The 27,711-nt window shown below is 45.5% G+C and overlaps 1 protein-coding gene and 1 long non-coding RNA gene across 2 annotated transcripts; one reads left to right on the plus strand and one right to left on the minus strand.

The window, feature by feature from the left end:
- Positions 1-892: 892 nt before the first annotated feature.
- LOC140594987 (uncharacterized) lies at positions 893-11,904 on the minus strand. The gene is made up of 2 exons (XR_011996330.1): positions 6,376-11,904; positions 893-4,848 (listed from the first exon to the last, which is right to left on the minus strand). It is a non-coding gene; the product is annotated as an uncharacterized lncRNA (long non-coding RNA).
- A 14,508-nt stretch (positions 11,905-26,412) lies between these two features.
- Positions 26,413-27,684, plus strand: MYMX (myomixer, myoblast fusion factor). Its single transcript, XM_072746528.1, has 2 exons — positions 26,413-26,474; positions 26,933-27,684. The coding sequence occupies exon 2, from the start codon at positions 26,987-26,989 to the stop codon at positions 27,239-27,241; it is 255 nt and encodes an 84-aa protein (XP_072602629.1). The 5' UTR covers positions 26,413-26,474; positions 26,933-26,986; the 3' UTR covers positions 27,242-27,684.
- Positions 27,685-27,711: the final 27 nt, after the last annotated feature.

Below are 27,711 nucleotides of genomic sequence, written 5' to 3' on the forward strand. Positions count from 1 at the left end.
ACTATGATTAGACACAGGTTACAATTTCAGGTTCACAATTGTTTTTTTGTTTTTAAGATTTTATTTATTTATAAGAGACACATGGAAGGAGAGAGAGACACAGGCAGAGGGAGAAGCAGGCTCCATGCAGGGAGCCCGACACAGGACTCAGGACTCGATCCCAGGTCTCCAGGATCATGCCCTGGGCTAAAGGCAGCACTAAACCGCTAAACCCCCGGGGCTACCCTCACAACTGTTTTTAAGTAATCTCTACACACAATGTGGAGCTTCCAACTCACAATTCAGACTTCGAGAGTCGTATGCTAAAAAAAAAAAGTTGCATGCTCCATCGACTGAGTCAGCCAGGTGTCCCAAAGTTCATAATTTTTAAGTCAGTTGTCCTCTTCATTCTTTTTCTGACTTCATTCTTTTTCTAGACTCCTAAGTCTAGTCTTCAGGAGATCACATGCTTGGTGGCTAGCAGCTGCGAAGATGTATTTAAAGCTTTTGAGAGAGTGCAGTGTACCAGGGAGATTATTGTGATTATTATAAACAGGATAATCCCCACTGTCTGGGGTGCACTTCGGAGCCATGGTCTCCAAGACCCAAACCAATCAAAATCAACTAAGTCAAAGAAAGACCCCGCTGAAGGAGTCACCATTTTGAGCTGACTTGCTCAGTGATCTCATACAATTGAGTGTCAACCTCCCCAAAAGTGTTAATCCAGGTGCAGCAAGTAGTGTTGGCACAGACAGCAGAGACATCTCTTTGCTCCACTAAAAGATAATCAGGGGCTTATTATCAAGGACAACTTTGGCTGGAGAGTTGAAGGAGCTTTGCTGGGCAGCTATTGTCTTACTGACAGGTTCTGTCAATATCTTTAAGAGCTAAGGAGAGGTTTCTGATCATATTCTTTTTTCTTTTTTTAGGATTTTATTTATTCATAATTTTTAAGTCAGTTGTTTGAGAGAGAGTGAGAAAGAGCATGAGCAGGGGGAGGGGGAGAGGCAGAAGGAGAAAGACTCCCTGCTGAGCCTGAGCCTGCAGCCCAATGGGAGACTTGGAGGTGGGGGGCGGTGCTCTATCCCAGGACTCAGAGACCATGACCTGAATCAAAGTCAGAAGCTTAACCCAGGGAGCCACCCAGGCGCCCCTGATCATATTCATACCTACATTTCCTCTTAACGAGGGAAGTATGGCTCTGCCAAAGCAAGCAGATCCTGAGTTGTGAATGACTCCTGGTAGGTCTTTTCTAGCTTGAAGATGTAAATCCAGGGAAATCAGTCAATGAGATGTCATATTTCACTTGTAAAAAATTGAGGGCACATGAGGTACCCTAAGAGGCATTGCCTGGCTGAGTCCCAACCACCTCAACATTAACATTCATAGGCCCAAGAGAGTGATAATCACCTAAGACAAAGGACAAACCCGGTCGGGGTACAAACCACTTCCACTAACGGTGGCACTGTGAATGGACAGATAGGAATTTTGGATGACAAATCCAGCAGTCTGAAAGGCAAGATTTCAGCCCCTAAAGTTTGACTGCCATCTGTCTAGTGAGGAGGATCTGCTCTGGTCCCTTTCAAGGAGAGTCAAGGGCAGTCTTTGTTCTTAACCAGTTCAATTGTATGATCTGAAAGTAATCTGTATTCTAGTGTACTTGTCAGGTTCCTTTCTATAAATTTCCCTGAAGATAAAGGACAGTTGCAGGAAGCTTTTTAAAAAGTATCTGAGTATAGCAATAACTACTGGTAAATGATAAAAGACTTAAAAAATGACCTGGGTAAAGATCTGATGAGAGTTCATTATAATGCAATTGACAAATAAATTGGTTATTTTTATTTTTGTGACATACATTTTAAGATAGTAATTAGAATTAAAAGCACTGATATTATATTAGGACACATCAGATTTCCAGGAATTTTACATAATTTCCAGAACATGTATACAGACATAATATAAAGAAGGTTTAGTATTACTTATTTGACAACCTTCCCATGTATTTTAATATAGCAAATAAACCTAATTAGTTTAATATCTCCCTTTTTATGAGAGAGAACAAATTCTTTGAGTTATTCTAGGAAACTTCTGAAATAATCTGAAGTTAGTTCAAGGTCAAAAAGACTACTTAGGATTTGATTTGGGGGAAGTTCATTAAAAATATCAAAAAGGTTTTAAAGCACTTGATCAAATAGAATCATAGGTCACTTTCACAATACTTAGTTATCCATTTAATCAAAGTGACAGGACTTTGCAGGCAAATACAGAAAGTTAAATAGTTATAAAAAAACTTTGGCTCTTTTAATATTAAAAAGATTCAGGTTTGTGTTTTGGGGGGGTTGTAATCAAGGCAATAAAGGCAAACAGAACCTTTGTGTTTCTAGGTAGATTACTTTAAAGGTAATTTTTTTTAAACAAAAAAACTTTTGTTTGCAATGTCTTATGAAACACAGATCAATAATCTGGAAAAAAAAAGAGTGATAATCTAGAAAACTTTTTTTATTTTTATTTTTTAAAGATTGTGTGTGTTTGTTTATTTGACAGGGAGAGACAGAGCACAAGCTGGGGGAGCAGCAGGCAGAGGGAGAAGGAGAAGCAGGCTCCCTACAGAGCAGGGAACCCCATTCCGGGCTCCATTCCAAGATCCTGGAATCTACCTAAGCCAAAGACAGCCGCTTAACTGACTGAGCCACCCAGGTGTCCCCTATCCTTTTTTTTTTTTTTTTAAATAATCTCTATATCCAACGTGGGGCTCAAACCCATGACTCCAAGACCTTAAACTCACAACCCTGAGATCAAGAGTCACATGCTCTTTCCCCTGAACCAGTCAGGTGCCTCAAGAAAACTTTGTTCTTTTGACAGAAAAACCAACTTCTAATTTTGGACTTTTGATATTAAAATTCATTTTTTATTTTATTATTATTTTTAAGAGTGAAAGAGAGAGGGCAGCCCGGGTGGCTCAGCAGTTTACCACCGCCTTCAGCCCAGGGCGTGATCCTGGAGACCTGGAATCAAGTCCCACATTGGGCTCCCTGCATGGAGCCTACTTCTCCCTCTGCCTGTGTCTCTGCCTCTCTCTCTCTCTCTCTCTCTCTCTCTCTCTCATGAATAAATAAATAAAATCTTAAAAAAGAAAAAGAGTGAAAGAGAGAGTGCACAATCATGGGGCTGGAGGGGCAGAGGGAGAAGGAGAGAGAATCCTAAGCAGGCACCATGTTCAGCGTGGAACTGGAGGCAGAGCTGCATCTGACAAACGTGAGATCACGACCTGAGAAGAAATCAAGAGTCAGAGGCTCAACTGACTGAGCCACCAGGCACGCCTAAAACTCATTTTTAAATAATTTCATTTTACTTTTAACCAGCTTGATCACACATTAAAATTCCTTTTCCACAAATCTTCCACAAACCACTTTTTTCTTTCTGTTTTACATTCAAAATTTGTCCTATATTTCCCTCTTTAAATATTCTCATTCGAGGACAAAATTACTATATTTTCCATCTGCAAAATTGCATTACCTTTCTTCATAACTTCTTTTTTTTTAAAGATTTTATTTATTTATTCATAAGAGACACAGAAAGAGCGGCAGAGACATAGGCTGAGGAAGAAGCAGGCTCCATGCAGGGAGCCCGATGTGGGACTCAATCCCAGGTCTCCAGGATCACGCCCTGGGCTGAAGGTAGGCTAAACCGCTGAGCCACTAGGGCTGCCCTCTTCATAACTTCTTTTACTGAAAGCACGCATTCTGCTTTTCTTGCATACAGAGATTATCATTATTATTTCTAGTAGCAGTAATCACACATATTAATTAGAATTCTTAACCTGTATGAACCTTACCTAATAAGTAAATGATTGTGAACTGTCTTCTACATTAACATACTGTGAATTGTCAGACTGATAAATACTTCTTATGAGTTATAGAAACAGGGTTTTTAAAAAGAATTTTTTTTCTCATTATTTTTTTAAGATTTCATTTATTTATTAATGAGAGACACAGAGGAAGAGAGAGAGAGGCAGAGACAGGCAGAGGGAGAAGCAGGCTCCATGCAGGGAGCCCAATGTGGGACTCGATCCTGGGTCTCCAGGATCAGGCCCTGGGCCTAAGGCAGGGGCTAAACCACTGAGCCACCCAGGCTGCCCTAAAAAGAATTTTTAAAAGATGTATTCATTTACTTGAAAGAGAGCGAGCGAGCAGGGGAGAAAGGCAGAGAGAGTCCCAAGCAGACTGCACTGAGCATGGAGCCTGTCTTGGGTCTCAATCCCACTACCCCAAGATCACAAATGGAGCTGAACCCAAGAGTCTGATGCTCAACCAAGTGTGTCACCCAGTCACCCCTAGAAACACACTTTTTTTTAAAGGAAATTTCTCAAAGTGGTATAAAACACGTTGACCAATAGACGCAATTACCTTTAGTTCTTCTGCAAAAGGAAGCAAAAAGAAGATAAGCCTATGTTCAGTAATTAACATTTCAGTATTTTATCTTACTTGGAAATGATCTGGATAGTCTATGAATTTAACTTAACTCATCACTTAACTTAGCAAGCTTTAAGATTTCTACCAAAGGGAACCCTGGGTGGCACAGTGGTTTAGTGCCTGCCTTTGACCCAGGGCAGGGCGCGATCCCGGAGACCGGGGATCGAATCCCACGTCGGGCTCCCGGTGCATGGAGCCTGCTTCTCCCTCTGCCTGTGTCTCTGCCCCTCTCTCTCTCTCTCTCTCTCTGTGTGACTATAATAAATAAATAAAAATTTAAAAAAATTTTCTACCAAAAATACCTGAGGAAAGGGTCCATAGCTGGCTCAGTCAGTAGAGCATGCCACTCTTGTTCTCAGGATTGAGAGTTCCAGCCCCATGTTGGGTGTGGAGCTTACTTAAAAACAAGACAAAGATGTTTAAAAGACTTGAGGAAATTTTATTATTATTATTATTATTATGTAAGTAATCTCTACTCCCAACATGGGGCTCAAACTCAAGACTTTGAGATTAAGAGTCACACATTCTTCCGCCTGAGCCAGCCAGGCGCCTCATGAGGAAATTATTTTAAAAGTTTACCTAAAAATTTTTAATCTTATTTACATCTATCCAATTTATTTTTTCTTAACAATTATATTTAGATTACCCACAAAAACTTCACGAGACATTAGATAAAATCAACCATTGTCTCAAGCTATTCTTCTTGATGACAAATTTTCTAACAGTGATAACATGACCTTACTTGATGAGTTAGCCCCGGTGAGAGAAAAGTATTATATTTAATGCTAATAGCTTTAAAGATACGTCTATTTTAATTAAACCAACAACCTTAACCTATAATACCAAATATCTTCCCAGATTGTGTGAACCTGAAAAGCATTTGGGTTAGTTTCTATTATATTTCTGAGATTTAGTAATTTTTAATTACTAAGTGCTTATTTGTAAACCAGTTAAATAGAAGTCTTTTTATTTTTAAATAGAAGTCTTTTACAGGGCAGCCCGGGTGGCTCAGCGGTTTAGTGCTGCCTTCAGCCTAGGGCGTGATCCTGGGAACCTGGGATGGAGTCCCACATCGGGGTCCCTGCATAGAGCCTGCTTCTCCCTCTGCCTGTGTCTCTGCCCCTCTCTCTCTCTGTCTCTCATGAATAAATAAATAAAATCTTAAAAAAAAAAAAAAGAAGTATTTTACAAATTAATTCTAGCAATAGCATCCAGAGGTAGAAAATGTCACTCATCTACAATAAACATATAAACAGAGACCTTATATTTATTGTTTTAAATTTTTTAGCCATGCTATGGATATGAAAATGCAAAACCCACTAGTTTTGGTTTTTTTTTAACCCACTAGTTTTTAAAAGAACAGTTGGATCCAAACTGTTTTTCTGGCAGATAGAATAAGTCAAGGTCACCTGCTCAGACGGCTAAAGATTCTTTTATCAATATTTGTAGAGAAAACACATGACTTTTATTTGTCTAAATTTCAAATGGCCTTTTCTCCCTTTTGTTCTACTTCCGGTAAGAATTACCTTGGGGGGAAAATTTTTTTTAATTTAAAAATTTTAAAATTAAAAAAAAAGAATTACCTTGGGGGAAATAGGTGAAGGGAATTAAGACTACCTACTTCCAGTTATTAAATTTTAACAAGAGGGAGGAAAATAAAAAGAATTACCTCCCTGAGGTGCAGACTTTTATTATTTTTATCTCAAAGTCCCAGGGAGAGAATGCACATCCCTCCAACGAGGACTTTGGTTTTTCAACGTCAATAATTTATGAGCCACTTGAGATAAATAGGGAAGTATGGGAATCAATATAGGTGAACTTTGAATTGCCTCAAAACCTACATGTCTAAGGACAGTTGCCTTTACTCCCTCTTCTAAAGAACTAGGTTGTAGCTTGGATGTGAAGGACTGACATAGCCACTCACCTATGTTGGAATGTTTTTGTTTCTGGGCACATTTAGCTGAGATGAAACAGCCTTTAGCTAGCTTCCATCAGTTTTTTTCCAGGATCCCATCTGAAGTTTCTGAGCGGGTTTTAAAATTTTCTTATTGTATTTAAATTCAATAAAATAAATTCAATTAATTAACATACAGCGTATTATTAGTTTCAGAAGTAAAGTTCAAATGATTCATCAATTGCATGTAACAGGGTAGCCCCGGTGGCTTAGCGGTTTAGGGCTGCCTTCAGCCCAGGGCGTGATCCTGGAGACCCAGGATCAAGTCCCACATCAGGCTCCCTGCATGGATGGAGCCTGCTTCTCCCTCTGCCTGTGTCTCTGCCTCTCTCTCTCTCTCTCTCTCATATGAATAAATAAATAAAATATTTTTTTAAAAACTGCATGTAACACCCAGTCTGAGCAAAGGGTATAACTCTGATATTTACTAGAATTTGGCAAGGTGTGGTTTGGTTTTGCTTTAGTTTTCCTTGGCTAAGAGAATAATGTAGCAGTTCAGCAGAAAATCCCTCAGAGTCCCATCAGCTCTGGGAGGGGCTCACGGGGAAGGGGGGCCTCCTTTGAAGGTTGATATGTGGCTCTCTATGAGGTCATTAACTTGGTGGATTTTTGTCTACAGTCATGTACAGACAGTTCAGACAGAGGATAACTAGAATGAATGTTCAAGTAAAAGAGGGAGGCCACAAGAATTATGACAGTCTTGGGCCACCTGGGTGGCTCAGTGGTTGATCACCTGTCTTTGGCTCAGATCATGAACCCGGGGTCCTGGGATCCAGTCCTACATCTGGCTCCCCTCAGCCTGCTTCTCCCTTTGTCTGTGTCTCTGCCTCTCTCTGTGTGTCTCACATGAGTAAATAAATAAAATCTTAAAAAAAAAATTATGACAGTCTTCTAGTCGCTTGTATAACTTCTGGGTCTTTTAAATTTTTTATCAGCTCTTTTGCAATGAAACTTTCCATAAAGCTATTTTTGCAGCTTTGAAGCTTTTGTTTTTACATGCACTTCTTACATGATCTTATCAGTTTGGAACATTCTTCATAATGGCCACTGTAATTCTAGATTGTGATTCCCCCTGAGGGCTGAGAGTAGTTCGGTAAGGCCCTAGCCGCAAATGGAGTTTAGCCCACATTTCTGTCCAGCAAGATCTAAACGATACATGAGGTACAACTCACATTTCCATCTGGCCTTATTTCAGGGGCCCCAACCTGGCAGTTACAAAGCCACGTTCTTCAGGACACAAATCATGCTTCCTAAGATGCTGCCATTTTCGTAGATAGTTATTAGCTTCCGGAACTGCAGTTCTTAGACATACAATAAGCTGGATGGTGGTACGCTTGACTCTCTAGAAATAAAGGATCCCATCTTCATTACTTATCTCCTTATTTTTATTGTTTTGTTTTTTAGTGAAGCCTTTGGGTTTCTCAAAGCCAGATTTGTACCCGAGCAAGAGGCACTGTGCATGGCATGAGGGTTGTGTGAGGTTTCACACTGTGTCATCCCATTGCACAGAAACTCTCTCGGGGTTGGCAGGTGACTTAGTGTCAATCTAACCCATTCTGTGACCAATTTGTCCTAACACAGGGATCTTTGGGTCAGGTGGCACATGCTCTAACAATTCTTAAGCACCTGACCTGTGCCCATCAATTTTTCTGGCTTTTTGGCCTCCAAGATCCCCATCAGCATTTGGCCTTTACCTCATGGGCACATGAACAGAAGCAATACCCAAAGAAATAGGGACTGGGGAGGGGGCGGAACCAGTAGACCCAAACAATGGGAAAGTAGATTGATTCCCAGCAAATGGAGACCAGCTGTCACCAGCAGCTCCCAGCACAGAATCTGAGGACAGAACTGAGGGCTGACGTTCAGATGTCACAGCCCATTGGCCCACAGCAAGACGCCCAGCACCACCGGCAATTACCAGTGTGGACTTCACAGGCGGACATGGGGACCTCAGCCTGGACCTGGGGCAAGGAGGTCCAAACAACTGGGGACCTACAGACTGAACCAAGGGCGAGGGCCTTGGGTTTCAGATGGAACCATCTGCCAACTCCAGCTAAGCTGCTAAGCCCTGGACTGGAAAGCCAGTTAGATGAGGAGCTTGTGGTAAAGAGAGCCTAGCTCCCAAAAGAGATTCACCCACAGCCCTGGGAAATGGTGAGAAAGATAGTGAACTCAGAAAGGGGTTCGCGGGCACCAGGCCTATCAGAAGTCTTCTGCAGTCTGCAACTGCCACCAAATCTGTTAAACAACAGCAATTCAACTCCAGCAGTTTAAAAGATCAAATTGGGGATCCCTGGGTGGCGCAGCGGTTTGGCGCCTGCCTTTGGCCTAGGGCGTGATCCTGGAGACCCGGGATCGGGTCCCACATCGGGCTCCCTGCGTGGAGCCTGCTTCTCCCTCTGCCTGTGTCTCTGCCTCTCTCTCTCTCTCTCTCTGTGTGTGTGTGTGTGACTATCATAAATAAATAAAAATTAAAAAAAAAAGATAAAAGATCAAATTGGCTTTATTGAACAGTTCATGCATTGGGCAGCATCCCACCAGGCCAACAGAAAAAAAAGCTCTGTCCAGCTATGGAAAAGGAAAGGTTTGTCAAGGCAGAGAGGAAGCAGGAAAAGGAAATTATTAGCAGAGTGTATTGTTTTAGGCAAGGGAAACGGAATGGGTCTATCTTTCAATTTCCTAGCGCTGTCCAGGAAATCCTAGGTTGACTGACTAAAGGTCACATTCCTGGGAGGGGTTGCAACTGCAGTTAGGTTAGGTTTTTTGTTTTGTTTTTTTAAAGATATGTATTTATTTATTTGAGACACACACAGAGAGGCAGAGATCTGGGAGAAGCAGGCTCCCCACTGGGAGCCTGACACAGGGCTCTATCCCAGGCCCCGGGGATCATGCCTTGAGCCAAAGGCAGATGCTCAACCACTGAGCCACCCAGGTATCCCTAGGAGAGGTATTAAGTCTGGGTTTGGGGATCCCTGGGTGGCGCAGCGGTTTAGCGCCTGCCTTTGGCCCAGGGTGCGATCCTGGAGACCTGGATCGAGTCCCACATCGGGCTCCCGGTGCATGGAGCCTGCTTCTCCCTCTGCCTGTGTCTCTGCCTCTCTCTCTCTCTGTGTGTGCCTATCATAAATAAATAAAATTAATATATATATATATATATATCATTAAAAAAAAAAAAAAGTCTGGGTTTGCTGATATGGGGCCTTAACATAAGTGACTCCATTTTGGACCTGTGGTTTTCTTTTTTAACCGAGGTGACAGTGGCTCTCTCAGGGGGTGTCCACAGAGAGGAAAGTGTGCTCCATGCCTGGCCTGCAGTCAGAACTCCCCAGCTGGTAAACTCATCATCACGCTTAGATTCCAAGGAGCCCCATCTGCAGTTTGTGCACTAAACAACTAAAGGGAGTGTCATTCACCTGGATTGTGACGTGAAGGACATCCCTAGCATGTTACTTTATGGCGACAGCCCAGTATTTGAGAAGTGAGATGAATTAGCATACATTTAATAAATACATCTAATGAACATATGTATCCACCACGTATGCAAGCATGCATATGTCACATCCCTTCACATCCACAATCTAAAGAGAAGTGCCCCCCAGCTCCAACCAGGCCTGGCTGGTCCTTCCTCTTGCTGGCAAAATCTGCATCACCCCTCACCTTTTCTCCAGCTCTTGTGGGCTCCATTCCAGCTCAATTTCATCTGCCTCCTCCCCCAGTCTGATGTCCTGGAACACCACTCCCACTTTGTCCTTGCTGTCCTTCGAAGATCTGTAACCACACTTGCTGCCCTTCTCTTACGGTCTTTGGTCTTCGGTGTGGGTGGCTTCCTCTCTTCACAGCACAGGGTTGTAGGGCTTTGCTGGGGAGGGGCACTAGCCCATGCTGCTTGCAACCTGTGCAGCTCATGCTGGGTGATTTTGACTGAGGCTCTGTGGCAATCTAGATTTCACATCTTGATGACTGTCATTCTCCACAGCTGCTGGCCCATTTCCTTCAGAACCCCCTCCCTAGAGCCTCCAATTTTTCTGCAAAGATGAGGCCACATCAGAGGAGCACCCTCAGCCAGACTTCTCTGGTTCCTCATAGCTTTATACCCTAGTTTCCAAGAAAGTGGGGTCTAAAAGTGTGCCAGAAATCTTGTCATGTGCAACAACATGGATAGACTTTGAGGGCATTGTGCTAAGTGAAATAAGTCAGACCAAGATAGACAAATACTATATGATCTCAATTATACGTAGAATCAAAAAAAAAAAAAAAAAAAACCCACGCAAAAAACCTAAGTCAAAGATATAAAGAACAGATTACTGGTTATCAGACGCAGGGATGTGAGGGTGGGCAAAATGGATGAAGGGGGTCAAAAGGTACAAACTTTCAGTTATAAAATAAATATAGGGATGTAATTTACAGCATCATAACTATACTTAATAAAACTGTATTGTATGTTTGAAAGTTGCTAGAATAGATATTTTTTAAAGATTTAATTTTTAAAAAATATTTTTAAAGATTTTATTTATTTATTCATGAGAGACACAGAGAGAGAGGCAGAGACATAGGCAGAGGGAGAAGCAGGCTCCCTGCAAAGAGCCTGATGTTGGACTCGATCCCAGGATCCCGGGATCACAACCTGGGCCAAAGGCAGATGCTTAACCACTGAGCCACCCAGGCATCCCAAAGATTTTATTTTTGAATAATCTCTACACCCAACATGGGGCTCAAACTCAGAACCCCAAGATCAAAAGTCACACACTCCACCAACTGTGCCAGCCAGATACCCTGCAAGACCAGTTCTTAGAAATTCTCAACACAAGAAAAAAACCGTGTAACTATGTATGGTGATGGATGTTAAGTAGATTTATTGTGGTGATCATTTCATAATATCTACAAACATGAAATCATTATGTTGTACACCTAAAACTAATATAATGTTATATGTCAGTGATTTCTCAGTTAAAAAAATGGGGGCGCCTGGATGGCTCAGTTGGTTAAGCATCTGCCTTTGGCTCAGGTCACGATTCCAGGGTATTGGGATAGAGCCCCACGTTGGGCTCCCTGCTCAGTGGGGAGCCTGCTTCTCCCTTTCCCTCTATAGCTCCCCCTGCTTGTGCTCTCTCTCTCTCTCTCTCAAAATAAATAGGTAAAATCTTTTAAAATATAAAATTAAGTGTGCTAGAAAAAACATGGACTATAATGCAGCACTTGGAAGCAGTGGACTGCCACACAGCAACAGCCACAAGATCCTGAAAACATGCTGGGGGGGAATATAATAAAGCAAAATGAACACAAGTTTTTTTCTACATTTTTAAATGATAGTTTTAATAGAATATAAAATTTCCCATCCTGACCATTTTTTAAAGATTTTATTTATTTATTATTTGTAGGGAGAGCAGAAGAGAGAGAGAATCCCAAGCAGGCTCCATGCCCAGTGTGGAGCCTGATGTGGAGCTCAATCCCACAACCCTGAGATCATGATCTGAGCCAAGACCAAGAGTCAGATACTTTAACTGAGCCCTTTAACTGATACTTTTACTGAGCCCCTCTCGGTAAATTTTTATACATCCTTTTACAATTTCTCTGTGCAATTACAAACATATATTCTTATTTCTCCATCCTCTTTGCACAAAGGTAGCATATTATACTCATCAGTCTACACTCTTTTTTCACTTAAAAAATCTGTATCTTAAAAAAAAAAAAATCTGTATCTTGGGATGCCTGGGTGGCTCAGCAGTTGAGCTCCTGCCTTCAGCCCAGGGCTTGATCCTGGAGTCACAGGATGGAGTCCCACATTGGGCTCCCTGCATGCAGCCTGCTTCTCTCTGCCTATGTTTCTGCCTCTCTCTTTCTCCCTCTCTGTGTCTCTCATGAATAAATAAAAATAAAAAATATTTTAAAAATAAAAATAGGGCAGCCCTGGTGGCGCAGCGGTTTAGTGCCGCCTGCAGCCCGGGGTTTGATCCTGGGGACCCTGGATCAAGTCCCACGTCGGGCTCCCTGCATGGAGCCTGCTTCTCCCTCTGCCTGTGCCTCTACCCCTCTCTCTCTCTGTGTGTCTCTATGAATAAATAGATAAAATCTTTAAAAATAAATAAATAAATAAATAAATAAATAAAAATAAAAAGGATAGTATGAGAAGTGGGAGAAAAGACTCACTCTATGGTAGAGAAACATGACAAATACTACTTCACACAGCTGATCAAGGTCAACATCAATGGTAATAAATCATGTTGATAGAATGTACCCTTGATGTGATGTGATGAAAATGGCATTTTACCTCTGTGGCTTCATTTTCAAAACCCAAAACTTTCAGTCTAATTATGAGAAAAAAAACATCAGACAAATCCCATTTTTGGACATTTTACAAAATACCTGCCCAGCACAGCTGGAGGTAGGGACAGAGGGAGAGGGAGAAGCAGATTCTCCACTGAGCAAAGAGCTGGACTTGGGGCTTGATCTCAGGACTCTGAGATTATGACCTAAGCCGAAGGCAGACACTTAAGTGGCTGAGCCACCCAGGCGCCCCTAAAAGTGCAGTATTGAGTTAAAGAGTATATACATCAGTAATTCAGTTTATACATTAAACTCCCCTCCATATAGGGGAAATTTACGCTGCCACCAGCAATATAAGAGAGCACATACTTCCCCACAGCCTCATCAACGCAGTCTGTGGTTAAACTTTTATATATTTCTAATCTGATAGAAGAAAAATGTCTTCTCAGTTTGCTTGTAATTTGCATTTCTCTTATTGCAGTTGAAGCTGAGCAAATATCCATGCTTGCTTCATTTGCTTGCATGTCATTTCACTTTCTGTGAGCCGTCTCTCTATATTCATAGTCCATTTTTATACTGGGCTTTTGTGGTTTTCCGTATAAAATTCTAGGAGCTTTTTATATTTTAGGAAGATTTGCCTTTGCCTGCCATAGGGGCTGCCAATATTCCACTTTGTCATTTGTCTTTCCACTAGGTTTTTAATGCCTGCCACATGGACTCCACCCCTCCTTCACTCCTGCAGAAGGCTTTCCTCGGGTCGCCTGACCCCTCTCAGAGCCACATCCCCAAACCCATCTTGTTCCTCATTCTTCCTGGTGACATCTGGCTCTATACTGAAGACTCCTCTTGTGTGTAAAAAACATTTACAGAGTCCTTTGTCTGGCTTCCCCGGGATTACGTATTCTCATTAGGACACAGAAAATAGAGAAACGCACACAGAAGAAAACTAACATTCACCTGTTAGTCCACTTCTCAGGATAAAACACTTCCTGCTTCTCAAGGCGTGTGTGTGTGTGTGTGTGTGTGTGTGTGTGTGTGTTCATTTATGAAAGAAATTTAAGAAATCTACCCAGTCCCTCCGGGGGCGATTATCACTGCGCTTTCACGCCTCTCAGAGTTTTCCTGGTGCATATTCTTCCCCCAGGCCTGTCAACTGGCGGCGATGGGGATGGGATGGCAGGATGGCAGCGTGGGTAGCAACTGGCCCTCCTGCTCATCCCTACCCGTGGTGACCTTTCCTCTCCGGGGACCCCCCCCTCCGCCTCTCCCCCATTCCTCCTGCCCTGCCTAAGCCTTTTTTTTCTTCTTAAGATTTTATTTATTTATTCATGAGAGACACAGAGAGGGAGGCAGAGACCCCCGATGCCCTCGGGGGCGCACCAGCCCGGCCTCACCTGGACTCTGACCCCCGCCCTCCCCGGCGGCCTCCCACCACCGTTTGTCACCCTCCGCCCATCCCCGTCCCCGAGCACCCTCCCCCGCCCTCGGGCTTTTCCCGGCCATCCCGCTCGGAAGCCGCCCCCCATTCCACCCTCCCCCGCCCCCAACCACCGACCTCACCCCTGCCACGCCTTCTGGGGCCCCGACTCCAGGCTCCCGCGCCCCGAAGGCGGCGGCGCTGGGCAGTTCCCCGGCCCCGCCCCCTCCCCGCCCCCCTCCTCCCCGCCCCCCACGCCCCCCTCCTCCCCGCCCCCCTCCTCCCCGCCCCCACGCCCCGCGCGGGCCGCGCCCCTGGACTCCGAAGGTGCCTGGCACTTTCCCCAGCAGAACAATTGTGTCTCCCTATTGCAACTTCCTGTTTACCCCTCCGCCTCCGCTCCCTACGCTGGGGGCAGGGCTGTCTTTCACTGACGCGCTTCAAGTGCAGGCCCCGAAGCACTAACCGCGGGTGTGGACCGAGGACACCACGGGTGGGTTTCCCAGCTAACGCCATCGCCCCCCATCTGGAACCTTCGAAGGTTTCAACCTCCCAGAGGGCCAAGCGGGCCCTGTTGGAATTGGAACCTTCCTGGGTCTGATGTGCAAACTCCTCTACCTCCACTGTCTTCCTGCCCTCCCTCTTCGGACTCTGACAGAGGCCCTCTCTGAACCTGTTTTCTCATCTGTCTAGGGAAGAGAACACTAAGGGGATAATTCTAAGGGGATAATTCTAAGTATATGATTCACATGAATCGTATACTTTGTAAATGGCAATGTGATAGAAGAATATGAGAAGTGGGTACATTATTAAAAACAGTGCTGCAAAAAAAAAAAAAAAACAATGCTGCCATTCACTGAGCTTGTTTTCTATACCAGGCATCTTTAAAACAAACAAACAAAAAAAAGATTTTATTTATTTATTAGAGAGGGAGCAAGTGTGCGTGCACACTCAGCAGGCAGAGGGAGAGGGAGAAGCGGGACCCCAGCTGAGCAGGGAGCACAATGCAGGGCTAGATCCCAGGACCCTGAGATCACGACCTGAGCCAATGGCAGATGCTTAACTGTTGGAGCCACCAGGTGCCCCTATATGAGACAAAGTTCTAATATCTCACTGGTATTAAGGTCTTTTCATCCAAATCAGCTCTGTTTCAGACAGAGGTAAACTGAGGCACAGAGCAGTTAATGATTCATTTGCCTAAGATTCTACATTGGAGGTAGAAGAGCTGAGACTTGAACACAGGCAGAGCCTATGTGCTTCACCACCACCCTATACTGCATTGCTATTAAATAACATATAATATGTTAGTATTATTTGGCCGGAGAGCTGCCGTGTTCGAATAAAACTGATCTGTCACACAACCACCCTCTCCTGGGATGATTCTAACTCTAACGGCCATTCTGTAGGTCAACTTTTGTGTACATATCTATTTGACTATCCCAAGAATGGAAACATATTTTGTTTTTGTTTTTGTTTTTGTTTTTTGGAAACATGTTTAAAATGCAGAAAAGAACCATGCCCGTATTTTCTGTTCTTCAACATTTGTGTTATCAGATTCAAACAGAATAAATACCCCTCAGCTGAGCTGCACAGAGTTTAACAGCATCTGTTCTGCTACAACTTACAGGGAGTTACCTTCGGAAGTCCTGAAAATATTTATTCCCCCAACCCACCATTGCAGGTCTTCCAAGGAAGTTTAGGCTGAGTTTCCAGTCCTTTCCCTCATATTTGCAGAATTTCCTCACCAAGAGAGAGAATGAGAAAAAGAGAGAGAGAGAGAGAGAGAGAGATGGGGGCAGGGGCAGAGAGGGAAGAGGCCAGCCAAAGTGGGCCCCTGCATTTGCATTCACAAAGGGCAGAAGAAGAGAGATAAAGGTTTAGTGGCCACAGATAGTCCTTCTGGGTCTGTGACTCGGGGCGCAGTCTGTGCTCCCCTGGATTGCCATGGGGGTGGCATGGCAATGTCGCCTCCACGTAGGTAAGTTCCCCAGGTCTCCCTCCTTTGCCTGCCCTATTGCCACTCCCGATGCCAGCCCTAACCCTGGCACAAAGTGCCAACTCCTGCCTATGGGGGCCAGAGAACGGAGGGAGGAGAGAAAGGTACCATTTCTAGACAGCTAAGGAGAGCATAGAAAGGAGGACACCCCCACCCCCCAAGGACAGCCAGAAGTGAGAGGCCTGCCTCCCAGCACCATGTTCCCTAATCGCCAGCCCTCATTGTCTCTACTGCTGGGGATCCAGAAATTGATAGGAGGTAGGGAGGGAAGGAGATGAGGAAAAGGTGAAGAGAGAGAGATCCAGAGAAAAGGGGTAAGAGGTTAGAGAGACCAACAACAGGCACACCTTAGAGATAATGCAGGTTCAGTGCAGCAAAGCACATATTGCAATAAAGTAAGTGAGATGAATTTTTTGGCTTCCCAGTGCACATAAAAATTATGTTAATAAATAAAATCTTTAAAAAAAAAAGTAGCCCCGGGTGGCTCAGCGGTTTAGCGCAGCCTTCAGACCAGGGCGTGATCCTGGAGACCCTGCATGGATGGAGCCTGCTTCTCCCTCTGCCTGTGTCTCTGCCTCTCTCTCTCTGTCTCTCATGAATAAATAAGTAAAATCTTTTAAAAAATTATGTTTACACAATACTATAGTCTCGTGAGTGTGCAATAGCATTATGTCTAAAAAAAACCCAATGTGCATATCTTCATTAAAAAACTACTTTATTGCTGGGGTGCTTACATGGCTCAGTCAGTTAGGCAGCTGCCTTTGGCTTGAGTCATAATCTCAGGGTCGTGGGGTCGAGTCTGCTTCCTCCCCCCACTCCTGCTCTTGCTCTCTCTTTCTCAAATAAATAAAATATTTTTAAAAATATTTTTTAAAAAACTACTATATTGCTAAAAAAATGCTAACCATCTGAGATGAGATTTTAGCAAGCTGTAATCTTTTTGCTGGTGGAGGATCCTGCTGACTGATCAGGGTGGTGGTGGCTGAAGCTTGGAGTGACTGTGGCAGATTCTTTTCTTTTTAAGATGTTATTTATTTACTTGAGAGAGAGAGAGCGCGCATGAGCAGGAGGAGGGGCAGAGGAAGAGGGAGAAGCAGACTGCCGGCTGGCTGAGCTGAGAGCCCCATGCAGGGTTCACTCCCAGGGACCCCTCCCCCACCCCAGATCACAACCTGAGCCAAAGTCAGAAGCTTAACCGACTGAGCCACACAGGCGCTTCTGTGGCAGTTTCTTAAAAAATAACGGTAAAGTTTGCCACACTGAGTGACTCTTCCTTTCACAAATGATTTCTCTGCAGCATGTAATGCTGTATGATAGCATTTTACCCACAGCAGAAATTCTTTCAAAATTGGAGTCTGTCCTCTCATACCTGCTGCTTTCCCAATTATGTTTATGGAATATTCTAAATCTTTTTTTAAAAATTTCTTTAAAAAAAAATAAAATAAATAAAATAAAAATTTCTTTTTTTTTTTAAGATTGTATTTATTTACTCATGGGAGACACACAGAGAGAGAGAGGCAGAGACAGAGGCAGAGGGAGAAGCAGGATCCACGTAGGGAGCCTAATCCAGGACTCTATCCCAGGACCCCAGGATCACACCCTGGGCTGAAGGCAGACGCTAAAGGCAGGCGCTAAAGGCAGGCAGGCGCTAAACTGCTTAGCCACCCAGGTGTCCCCAGTCTCCATTCCTGATTCTAGTTCTCTTACTAATTCCACCCCGTCTGCAGTCACTTCCTCCATTGAAATCTTGAACCCCTCAAAGTCCTCCACGAGGTTTAAAATCAAATTCTTCCAAACTTCTCTTAATGTTTTATTTTTTTCTTCATGAATTTGCATGTCCTTCTTGCATTTCTTTACGTGCTAATCTCTGTATCGTTCCAATTTTAGTACAAGTGTTGTTGAAGCAAGCACCCATTAATGTTGATATGTGACCTCCTCCCATGCATCACAAATGTTCTTAATGGCATCTAGAAGGGTGAATCCAGGGGGCAGCTGGCTGGCTCAGTCAGTAGGACATGTGACTCTTGATCTCAGAGTTGTAAGTTCAAACCCCATGTTGGGTACAGAGATTACTTAAGGAAATTAAAAAAGAAAAAAAAAGTAGAATGGTGACTGCTTATCAGAGATTTTCAACTTACTTTGCCCAGATCCATGAGAGGAATCACTATCCATGGCAGCTATAGCCTTATGAAATGTATTTCTTAAATACCAAGACTTGAATGTTAAAATGACTCCTTGATCCAGGGGCTGTAGAGTGGATGTTGTGTTAACAAGCATGAAAACCTTAACCTGGGTGAGCAGGTTCATCAGCAATGAGCAGTACTATTTTGAAAGGAATCTTTTTTCCTGAGCAGTAGGTCTCAACAGTGGGCTTAAAGTATTCAAAATATTCAACTGTGTTTCAAACCGATTTGCTGTCATCCAGGCTTTGTTCCATTTATAGAGCAGAGGCAGCAGAATTCTGAAGGGTCTTAGAATTTTCAGAATAGTAAATAAGCATTGGCTTCATCCTAAAGTCATCAGTTGCATTAGCCACTAACAAGGGAGTCAACCTGTCCTTTGAAGCTTTGAAGCGAGGCACGGACCTCGTCTCTCCAGTTCTGAAAGTCCTAGATGACATCTTCTAATAGAAGGCTCTTTTGTCTATATTGAAAATCCGTTGGAGCTCCTGGGTGGTACAGTCAGTTGGGCATCCAACTCTTGGTTTCGGCTCAGGTCATGGTCTCAGGGCTATGGGATTGAGCCCCATGTTGGGATCCATGCTTGGTGCAGGATCTGCTTGGGATTTTCTCCCTCTCCTTCTGCCCCTCCTGCCTGTGGTTTCTCAAATAAATAAATAAATAAATAAATAAATAAATAAAACCTTTAAAAAGTTTATTTATGATTGATACTAAATCTTTTTCAGTTATGCAGAAAGTCTTCTCCAGTCTGTGATGGACTGCCTTTTCATTTTGTTTATAATATCTTTTGTTGATGAAAAGTTTTTGAATTATCACTGAAGGTGGGTGATTGATACATAGGGGTTTGTTATACCATTATCTCTACTTTTGTGTAATTTTGAAAATGGCCATAACAAGGAACACCTGGGTGGCTCAGTGGTTGGGCACCTGTCTTCAGCCCAGGAGAGTCCCACATCGGGCTCCCTGCATGGAGCCTGCTTCTCCCTCTGTCTGTGTCTCTGCCTCTCTCTGTGTATCTCTCATGAATAAATAAAGTATTAAAAAAAAAAAGGTGCATGTGTTACCTACTGAGCCAGCCTGGTGCCCCATACTTCTATAGCTGATGCTCCAGATGATCAAAAATTACCTTCCAAAAAAACCCCAAAATGACCTTCCCTTCCCCGTCATAGATGACCAACTGTCCCAACCCCCTTTCTGACCCTGTATTCTGACCCTGTCCCTTCTCTTCTGATCAGAAATTCTCTCTCTGCCCTATATATTCCTGAGTCTATTCCTAAATTCTCTATTCTGTGGAGGGGGGGGACCAAAAACAAAAAATAAATTCTCTATTCTGTTCCTTAGTCACTGTGTCTATTTTTGCATTTTGCCACATCGTTGTAATTCTCATATTATCAGATTGGCCACATTGGTACCATCTCTTCTTTTTCTTCTCAGATTGACTTGGCTATTCTTGGTCCTTTTTTCTTCCATATACATTTTTTGATCAGCTTACTCAATTCCAGAGAAGGAAGAAATCAACACTGTTGGGGTCTTCATTGGAATCACATCGAGGGGATCCCTGGGTGGCTCAGTGGTTTTAGCGCCTGCCTTTGGCCCAGGGCGCAGTCCTGGAGTCCCGGGATCGAGTCCCGCATCAGGTTCCTGGCATGGAGCCTGCTTCTCCCTCCTCCTGTGTCTCTGCCTCTCTCTCTCTTTCTATGTCTATCATAAATAAATAAATAAATATTTATAAAAAAAAAAAAAAAGGAATCACATCAAATTTCCAGATTAATTTGGGGGAGAACTAACATTTGTATAACATGATACTTTCCTGACGATTATTACCATGGTACTTTAATCCATATATGTAGGTCTTCTTTTTGGTCCCACTGTAAACATTTTGTTTGCTTTCACCACTCGGGTCTTGTTCAATCCTTGTTAGATTTTTTCCTAGGGTTTGTGGGTTTTGGTGCTCTCCCTCCCCCCATCAAATATGCCAGGCATGTCCTTCCTCACCTCCTCCTCCTGCCTTCTGGTCCACACCCCTCCTTCCCACCATCCAGGGAGCAGCTGTCCTGGCCCAACAGCTGACTTTCCCGGTAAGGCCTCCCCAGAGTGGGTGGAGCTCCCACCTCCCACTTCAGGTCCCATCAGCTGAGTCTGGGGAGAGTGACAGTTGTTTCAGTGGGGACAATGGGCTGCATTCTGTATAGACTCCTCTCTCTGGGCCTTCTTCTCACTGGCCCCAGCAACTGTTCTTGCAGATAGGGTAGGGCCCCACTTGTCAGCTCTAGTTACTCTTCAGGCAACACCCAACTCCCTGACCCATTTCTTCACGCTTAGTAAGCATATCTAGTATGTGTTCTCTTACCCAGTTCCCTGTTCATGGGCCTATCATTGCCTGGAATTGGTGGGCAGAGGAATGGTGTTCTTGGGTATAAGACTATCCCTCCCAAGGGCATGATCTCTTACTCTGGAGGAGCTACAAGTTCCTAAAACATTCTCTGAGTTGTCACCACAACCAGGTGTCAGTCAGCAACTCACAACAGCTCCACTCAGATAGTTGAGTGACTATTGTCACCAGCCAAGAGGAGGTGTGATAGGTAACAGGGATGAACGAACTCCCAATTCCAGGCCAATAGTCTGCCCTTCCCTGCCAACACTTCCTACACCTGACTGGCCTCCACACCTGCCCGGCAGCACCTGCGCCCTCAGCATCCCTGCCCTGGATGAGGCCTCTCCAGCCTTTGTTTGGGAGTCAGCATTGGCTTCAACTTCCCACAAATGGGAAGGGCTCCAGGCCAATGCTGATCCCTGAGAGGAGACAACAGGACAGTGAAACCTGACAGACCCAGGGGCTTCAAGGGGACTCAGGGCTACATCGATTTTTTTAAGCTTTCACGAAAGCCTGGCATCCACTCTCACGGGCTGGTCGTGAGCATCAGTGCCTCATAGCAGGCCTTTGAGGAGTAGCCAGTCTGACTGGCCTCAGACATAGGGTGGGTTGGGAGGTAAAGGAAGGAGATTCTGTTTACTGGACACTTTCTGGGAGCCAGCTCTGGACCTAGTATTTTCCCATGCTTCAATCCTGTCAGAGGTAGAGGTTATGGTAATTCCCATGGTAGAGAACAGGGCCCCCACACAGCACAGCTCCATGAATAGTCTGCTTATGGGGCCGCTGTGTGGCTCAGTGGGTTAAGCATCTGCCTTCAGCTTGGGTCAGGTCCCAGGGTCCTAAGATGGAGCCCCACATCATGTTGGGGTCAGGCTTCCTGCCCAGGAGGCAGTCTTCTTCTCCCTCTCTCTCTCCCCTTCTCTCCAGCTCATGCTCTCTCTCTCTCTCTCTCTCTCTCTCTTTCTCTCTCTCTCTCATAAATAAAATGTTTTAGGGATGCCTGGGTGGCTCTGCAGTTGAGGGTCTCCCTTTGGCTCAGGACGGGATCCCAGATTCCCAGGATCGAGTCCCACCCACATCAGGCTCTTGCATGGAGCCTGCTTCTCCTCCCTCTGCCTGTGTCTCTGCCTCTCTTTCTGTATCTCTCATGAATAAATAAATAAAATCTTATAAATAAATAAATAAATAAAATCTTAAAAAAAAAAAAAAAAAAAGTCTTCTCAGGCATCCCTAGCAGCCCCAACAGAGAGTCCCAGAGCAGCCAGCATGTGAATCCATTCTTCACCTGTCTGTGCAGCTCATGGCAGAGGAAGCCATGCAGTAGAGTGCTGTGGCTCCCTCAATGGGGAGCAGAAAACGGTGGGAGGAGCAGGAGGCCCAGTGCTCCAGGGTCCCACCAGAACTCCTTAACTATACGGGGTGTCTGGCTGGCTCAGTCAGTAAAGCATTTGACTCTTAATCTTGGGGTTGTGAATTTAAGCCCCACATTGGGTGCCCCACTTTATTTATTTATTTATTTTTTGAAGATTTTATTTATTTATTCATGAGAGACACACACACACACAGAGGCAGAGATACGGGTAGAGGGAGAAGCAGACTCCATGCAGGGAGCCTGATGCGGGACTCGATTCTGGGTCCCCAGGATCACACCCTGGGCTGAAGGCAGCGCTAAACCGCTGAACCACTGGGGCTGCCCTGTAGAGATTACTTTAAAAAAAAAAAAAAACAGGGACGCCTTGGTGGCTCAGGAGTGCTTGCCTTTGGCCCAGGGCATGATCCTGGAGTCCCATGTCAGGCTCCCCTCATGGAGCCTGCTTCTCATTCTGCCTGTGTCCCTGCCTCTCTCTCTTCCTCTGTGTCTCTCATGAACAAATAAATCTTTAAAACAAAAACAAAAACAAAAACAACAACAACAGAAACCTTCAGCTATATTGCAACTCTCACCCCACCCTCATCCTTGGTCTACCGGCTGCCTGTCTATCACCTTATCCGCTGAGTGTGTCTGTCCTGTGTCCCACTGCCTTGCACAGGCCTGGCATACAGTTGCTTGCACTTCAGTGCTTGTTGTTGACATGAATGGTCCAATTAATTAATGCCTATTGCAGGGATGAGGTGGAGGGGTGGTGCTCTCCATAATGCTTCTGGAAGGCCCTGAAAGTCTGGGAAGAGGACCAGGGAGGAGGACTCCAGGGCTCACTTACTGTCCAGTCCACAGTCCTCAGCTTCACAAATTGGCACTCAGATCCCCCCCCTTTTTTTTTTTAATTAACTTTAAGGAACAGGAGGTTTAGCCAATTTCCTCAAAGTTGCTGGCCTATCCCCAGCAGCAGAGGGTGGAGGGTAGAGGTCAGGGTGGTGGTACAGGCAGGATCCATTACACAGGCTAAATGAGGAACTAGAAGGAATTGTTCCGTGTAGCTCTTTTGCCAGAGAGGATGGTAATCTTTCCAGGAAAGGCTGAGGAAATCCTTAGCAGAGCCCTTGGTTTTCTACCTTGGAGAAAATGGGGCAGGCTGATGGGTGTAGGGAAGGATTAATCCAGGTGAAAGTGGGAAGGAGGTGGACAGGGAAGTTAAAATCAGAGTGGATAAAGGGAGTAGAGAGTAAACTATGACTAGACCCTGCTGGCACCTGCTTCCCCTCTTCACCTCCCTTCTCACCCCCCTTCTGGGGTTTCCTATTGTTACAACAGCCTGTTTCCCTTGCTTGCCCTGGAAACCCTCACTCTGCTCAGTGGTGAATGGTGAGAGGGGATGGGGGATGGGGATGAAGGATGGGGGCAGGTGTCTGGCTCCAGGTCCAGGGTCCAAGGATCTTGCAGCTGTGGAAACTGAGATTGGAGAGCCGTGTGACTTACTTGAGGTCACAGCAGTAGTTTATGTGGATCAGTGCTTGGTTGGGACTACAGGGTACCCTAAAACTACACATTTCAGAGGGTCCCAGAGGGAACCATTGAGGTCTGATTTCTTCTCCCTTGGGTTCATGGGATCAGTTCCCCCTCTCCAAAAGGCTCTCTCCAGTTGTTCATGGCAACTGGGGTGTATATTCAGATCAATGAAGCTCTGGGGCTCTGCAGCACAGGGGTCTGGACAAGCAGACCTGAGTTTGGATCCCATCACAGAACCTCTATTGATTTATACTTGCATTGTTTATTGCCAAGCACTGAGGACACAGCAGCAGACAAAATAGAGTTTAGTCCCTCCATTCTTGGGAGGGGTGGCAGATAATCAACAAGGAAGTAAAATAAATTATATAGCATGTCGGATAATGATTTGCTGTGGAGACAAGTAAAACAAAGGTTAGATAGAGAGGAGATGGAGGAGTGTACTTTTTTTTTTTTTTTAAGATTTTATTTACTTATTCATGAGAGACACAGAGAGAGAGAGAGAGAGGCAGAGACACAGGCAGAAGGAGAAGCAGGCTCCGTGCAGGGAGCCCAATGTGGGACTCAATCCTGGGACTCCAGGATCACGCCTTGGGCCAAAGGCAGGCGCTAAACCTCTGAGCCACCCAGGGATCCCCTGGAGGAGTGTACTTTTAAATAGGATGGATAGGTAACATAGGAGCAAAGACTTGAAGGAGGTGAGAGAGAGAGCCACGTGGATACCTGGAGAAAGAGCCTTATGTGAAGGAGCAACAGTAGGTGCAAAGGCCCTGAGGCACAAAATATGTCTGGCATAATTAAGGATAAGCAAGGAAGCCGGTGTGGCTAGAGCAGAATGGCAGACAAGGATAGAAGTTGAGTCAAGAAGCTAGGGAAGATCAGACCACCCAAGGCCTTGTAGATCACAATGAAAGCCTTTAGCTTTAATTCTGAGTGAGATGGGAGCCACTGGGCAGTTTGTACAGAAAGAAGACAGGATCTGATTCATGTTTTATAAAGATCATTCTGGTCACTGTGTGGAAAAGAGAAACAGGACGCCAGTTAGGAGGCTACTACAATAATTCAGGTGAGAGATGATGAATGCTCACACAAGGGTAGTCATGGCGACATCAGTGAGGTGGTGAGATTCTGAATATGTTGAAAGTAGGGCTACTGACATTTACTAATATGGGTAGTGAACTGTAATGGGAAGAGAGAAGTCAAGAGAACGTCCAAGATTTTGGCCAGAGGAACTAGAAAGTGGCAGTTGCCACTTACAGAGATGGGAAGGCCCGAGGGAGGGGGCAGGTCTGGGGGAAGATCAGACCATTTATCTGCTGTATGACTCTGGGTAAGTTAACCACTCTGAACCTTGGTTTCCTCATCTTTACAATGGTTATAATAACGGCTCTCCTGTAGAGTGGAGGTAAGAACTAGTAAGATCATAAATTCACAGGATTGGCACCTCTGTGGACTCATTATGGGTCCTGTCCATGGCCCAGGGATGGCCCACAGCCAACACATCTCCTCTGGAAGTACCCGGAAAAAGATGAAGACTATGTCTATAAATCTGTGCTCTAGCTCCTCTCCTCTGCTTCCTCCAGGCAGAAGTGGGACAGGCCTTTTTGATATTTACATTTCCTTTCTTCAAGGTCTTTGATGGTTTTAGAAATGGTGGTGGTACCAATGGAGGCTGGGGGGGCGGGGCGGGGGGGAGGGGGATGAGGACAGATGATATTCCAGAGGCCCTGGAGTTTACAAGATAACTTTCATGGCCCTTATCTCTTCGGAGTCCCGGAAGACAAAAAGTAGCCCCATTTTAGGAAGTAGGAGGATGAGGCATTTAAAAACAGAACAAACCCAGGCTGTCCCTTTGTCAGGCTATCTCATGGAACTTCATTTATTTACTTATTTTTAAAGATTATTTATTTATTTATTTATTTGAGAAAGAGAGCAAGAATGGGGGAGGAAGTGGCAGAGGGAGAGGGAGAAACAGACTCCCAGGGTAGCAGGGAGCCCCATACTGGCTAGATTCCAGGACCCTGGAATCATGACCTGAGTGGAAGGCAGAAGCCAGGCATGTAATGGACTAGGCCACCCAGGCACCCCTGTGGAACTTCATTTAATCTTGGGGCAAAGGTGGGTAAAGATGGTCCTAAAGTGGCTATCTCTCTTCCTGCCCTGAGTGGGAGTGCCACCCAGCTGTGTCCAACTGGGCCCAGGTGTCAGATGGACTGTGACCCCACTCCTCAGTCCCTGGGATACGGCCCACCAGTGCTTGCCCAGATCCTATTCTTCCCAAGTGGGCCACTCTCTGCTGGTGTGCGTGGTGTGTCTAGGCTGCAGCCTTCCCGCTGCTGAGGTTTGGGCAAGTGGGTCTCTCACATCATTCCATTCCAGTTACCCCTCCCAGTTACTCCCAGTTACTGAGCTAACAGAGGATGGGACTGGAGACCCGGAGGATCAATGTGCCTAAGGTCCCACTATTAGAAAGCGCAGCCTGGGGGATCCCTGAGTGGCACATCGGTTTGGCGTCTGCCTTTGGCCCAGGGCGTGATCCTGGAGACCCGGGATCAAATCCCATGTCGGGCTCCCGGTGCATGGAGCCTGCTTCTCCCTCTGCCTGTGTCTCTGCCTCTGTGTGTGTGTGTGTGTGTGTGTGACTATCAAATTAAAAAAAAAAAAATTAAAAAAAAAAAAAAGAAAGAAAGCGCAGCCTGGGTTCCAACTCTGAGGTCTACACCCAGCAGGGACAATTCCTGCATATGTTCCTCCCACCTCTTCCAGCCCAGCTGCCCCCTCCCCTCAATGCACCAGGTGCCAGAACACAGCTGCCTCTTCATCGCTCCCTCCACCCAGGCAAGCTGTCCTAGGGCGGGGTTGGGCTTAGTGGAGCAGTGGTGGAGTGTCTGGGGAGGCTGTGCCCTTGTAGGCAAATTCCTCCAGAGACTGATTCTGAGCAACAGTTCCGACTGGTGAGAGCTGCTGCTGATGGGTGGGTGTGGGGGATTGGGAGGGTCGGAAGTGTCGGGTCAGGGTGGACCAAGGGGCCTCAGAAGAAAACTTAACGATTGCCTGGGGAAGAACTTCTGCTGGGGTGAGAAGAGTTGGGGAATGCCAGAGAGATTGAGGGTGTGCATGAAGTGTGTGTGGTGGTGGTGGTGGGGTGGACTGGCTAAAGGAGAGGTGATCTAGGGAACACCAGGAGCCACGGGGGCTCAGAGGGGCAACCTGTAGGTCTTAGCCCAGCTCTACTCATGCTTTGGTTCCATGTGATAAGAACCCTCCTGCCCCTGCTACCTTGCCAAGAGCAAGGGCTTCTGGAAAGCAAAAATGACCCACGAATTGAGGTGGGGAGAGCATAAGAGTAGAAACTGAAGTGGAGAGGAGTCTGCCTATCCTGTTTTTTTTTTTTTTTTTTTTTTTTTGCCAGGTGAGGAGGGAGCAGGAGAGGGGCAAGCCTACAGCCTGGATTGCCTTCACAGCCATGCCCGCTCCACTGCTCCCACTGCTGCTGCGAACGCTGGTGTCTCGCTTGCTGCTGCCTGCCGCCCGCCTGGCCCGCCAGCACCTCCTGCCCCTGCTGCGTGGACTGGCCCGCCGCCTAGGCTCGCAGGAGGTTCGAGAGGCTTTGCTGGGCTGTCTGTTGTTCATCCTCAGCCAGAGACATCCGCCGGACGCTGAGGAGGCCTCCAGAGTGGCTGGCCAGGAGAGGAAGGAGAGGCTAGCTCCCCCCAAATGAGGCTAGGATTCCTGCTACTGGCAGTATCATCAAAAGCCCTTTTTTTGGAGTAAGACAGTCCTGGCACCATCACTGAGCGCAGCCTGTCCCCTGTGCAGAAAACACGGTGGGGGACCAAGTACAAGGGTCTGACTGGGAATGCCTCCCCACTCCCAGCAGGAATGCCTGGAAGATGCCCAGCACCCAGCAGAAAACTGATCGTTACCCCTCTCTGAATTCCTGCCAAGACACCTTTCCTAATCACATCTGGGTCTAAGTCGGGGGCAAGGAAGTGACTCTCCTCTCCCATGCCCGAATGGTGACATGAGGTCCAATGAGGGACACTGCTTACCCAGGGGTAACTTGACAATTTCTCTGAAAGGCAAGATTTTTAACCCAGACGGTCTGTATCCAGACTCAGGATTTAACTTAAAATAATAGGACTTTGGTTCCCAGGGAGTCAGTCTTGGCCCAAAACCTGGCATGCATCA

Source organism: Vulpes vulpes, chromosome 1 (assembly GCF_048418805.1).
Source record: "Vulpes vulpes isolate BD-2025 chromosome 1, VulVul3, whole genome shotgun sequence".
Lineage (NCBI taxonomy): Eukaryota > Metazoa > Chordata > Mammalia > Carnivora > Canidae > Vulpes > Vulpes vulpes.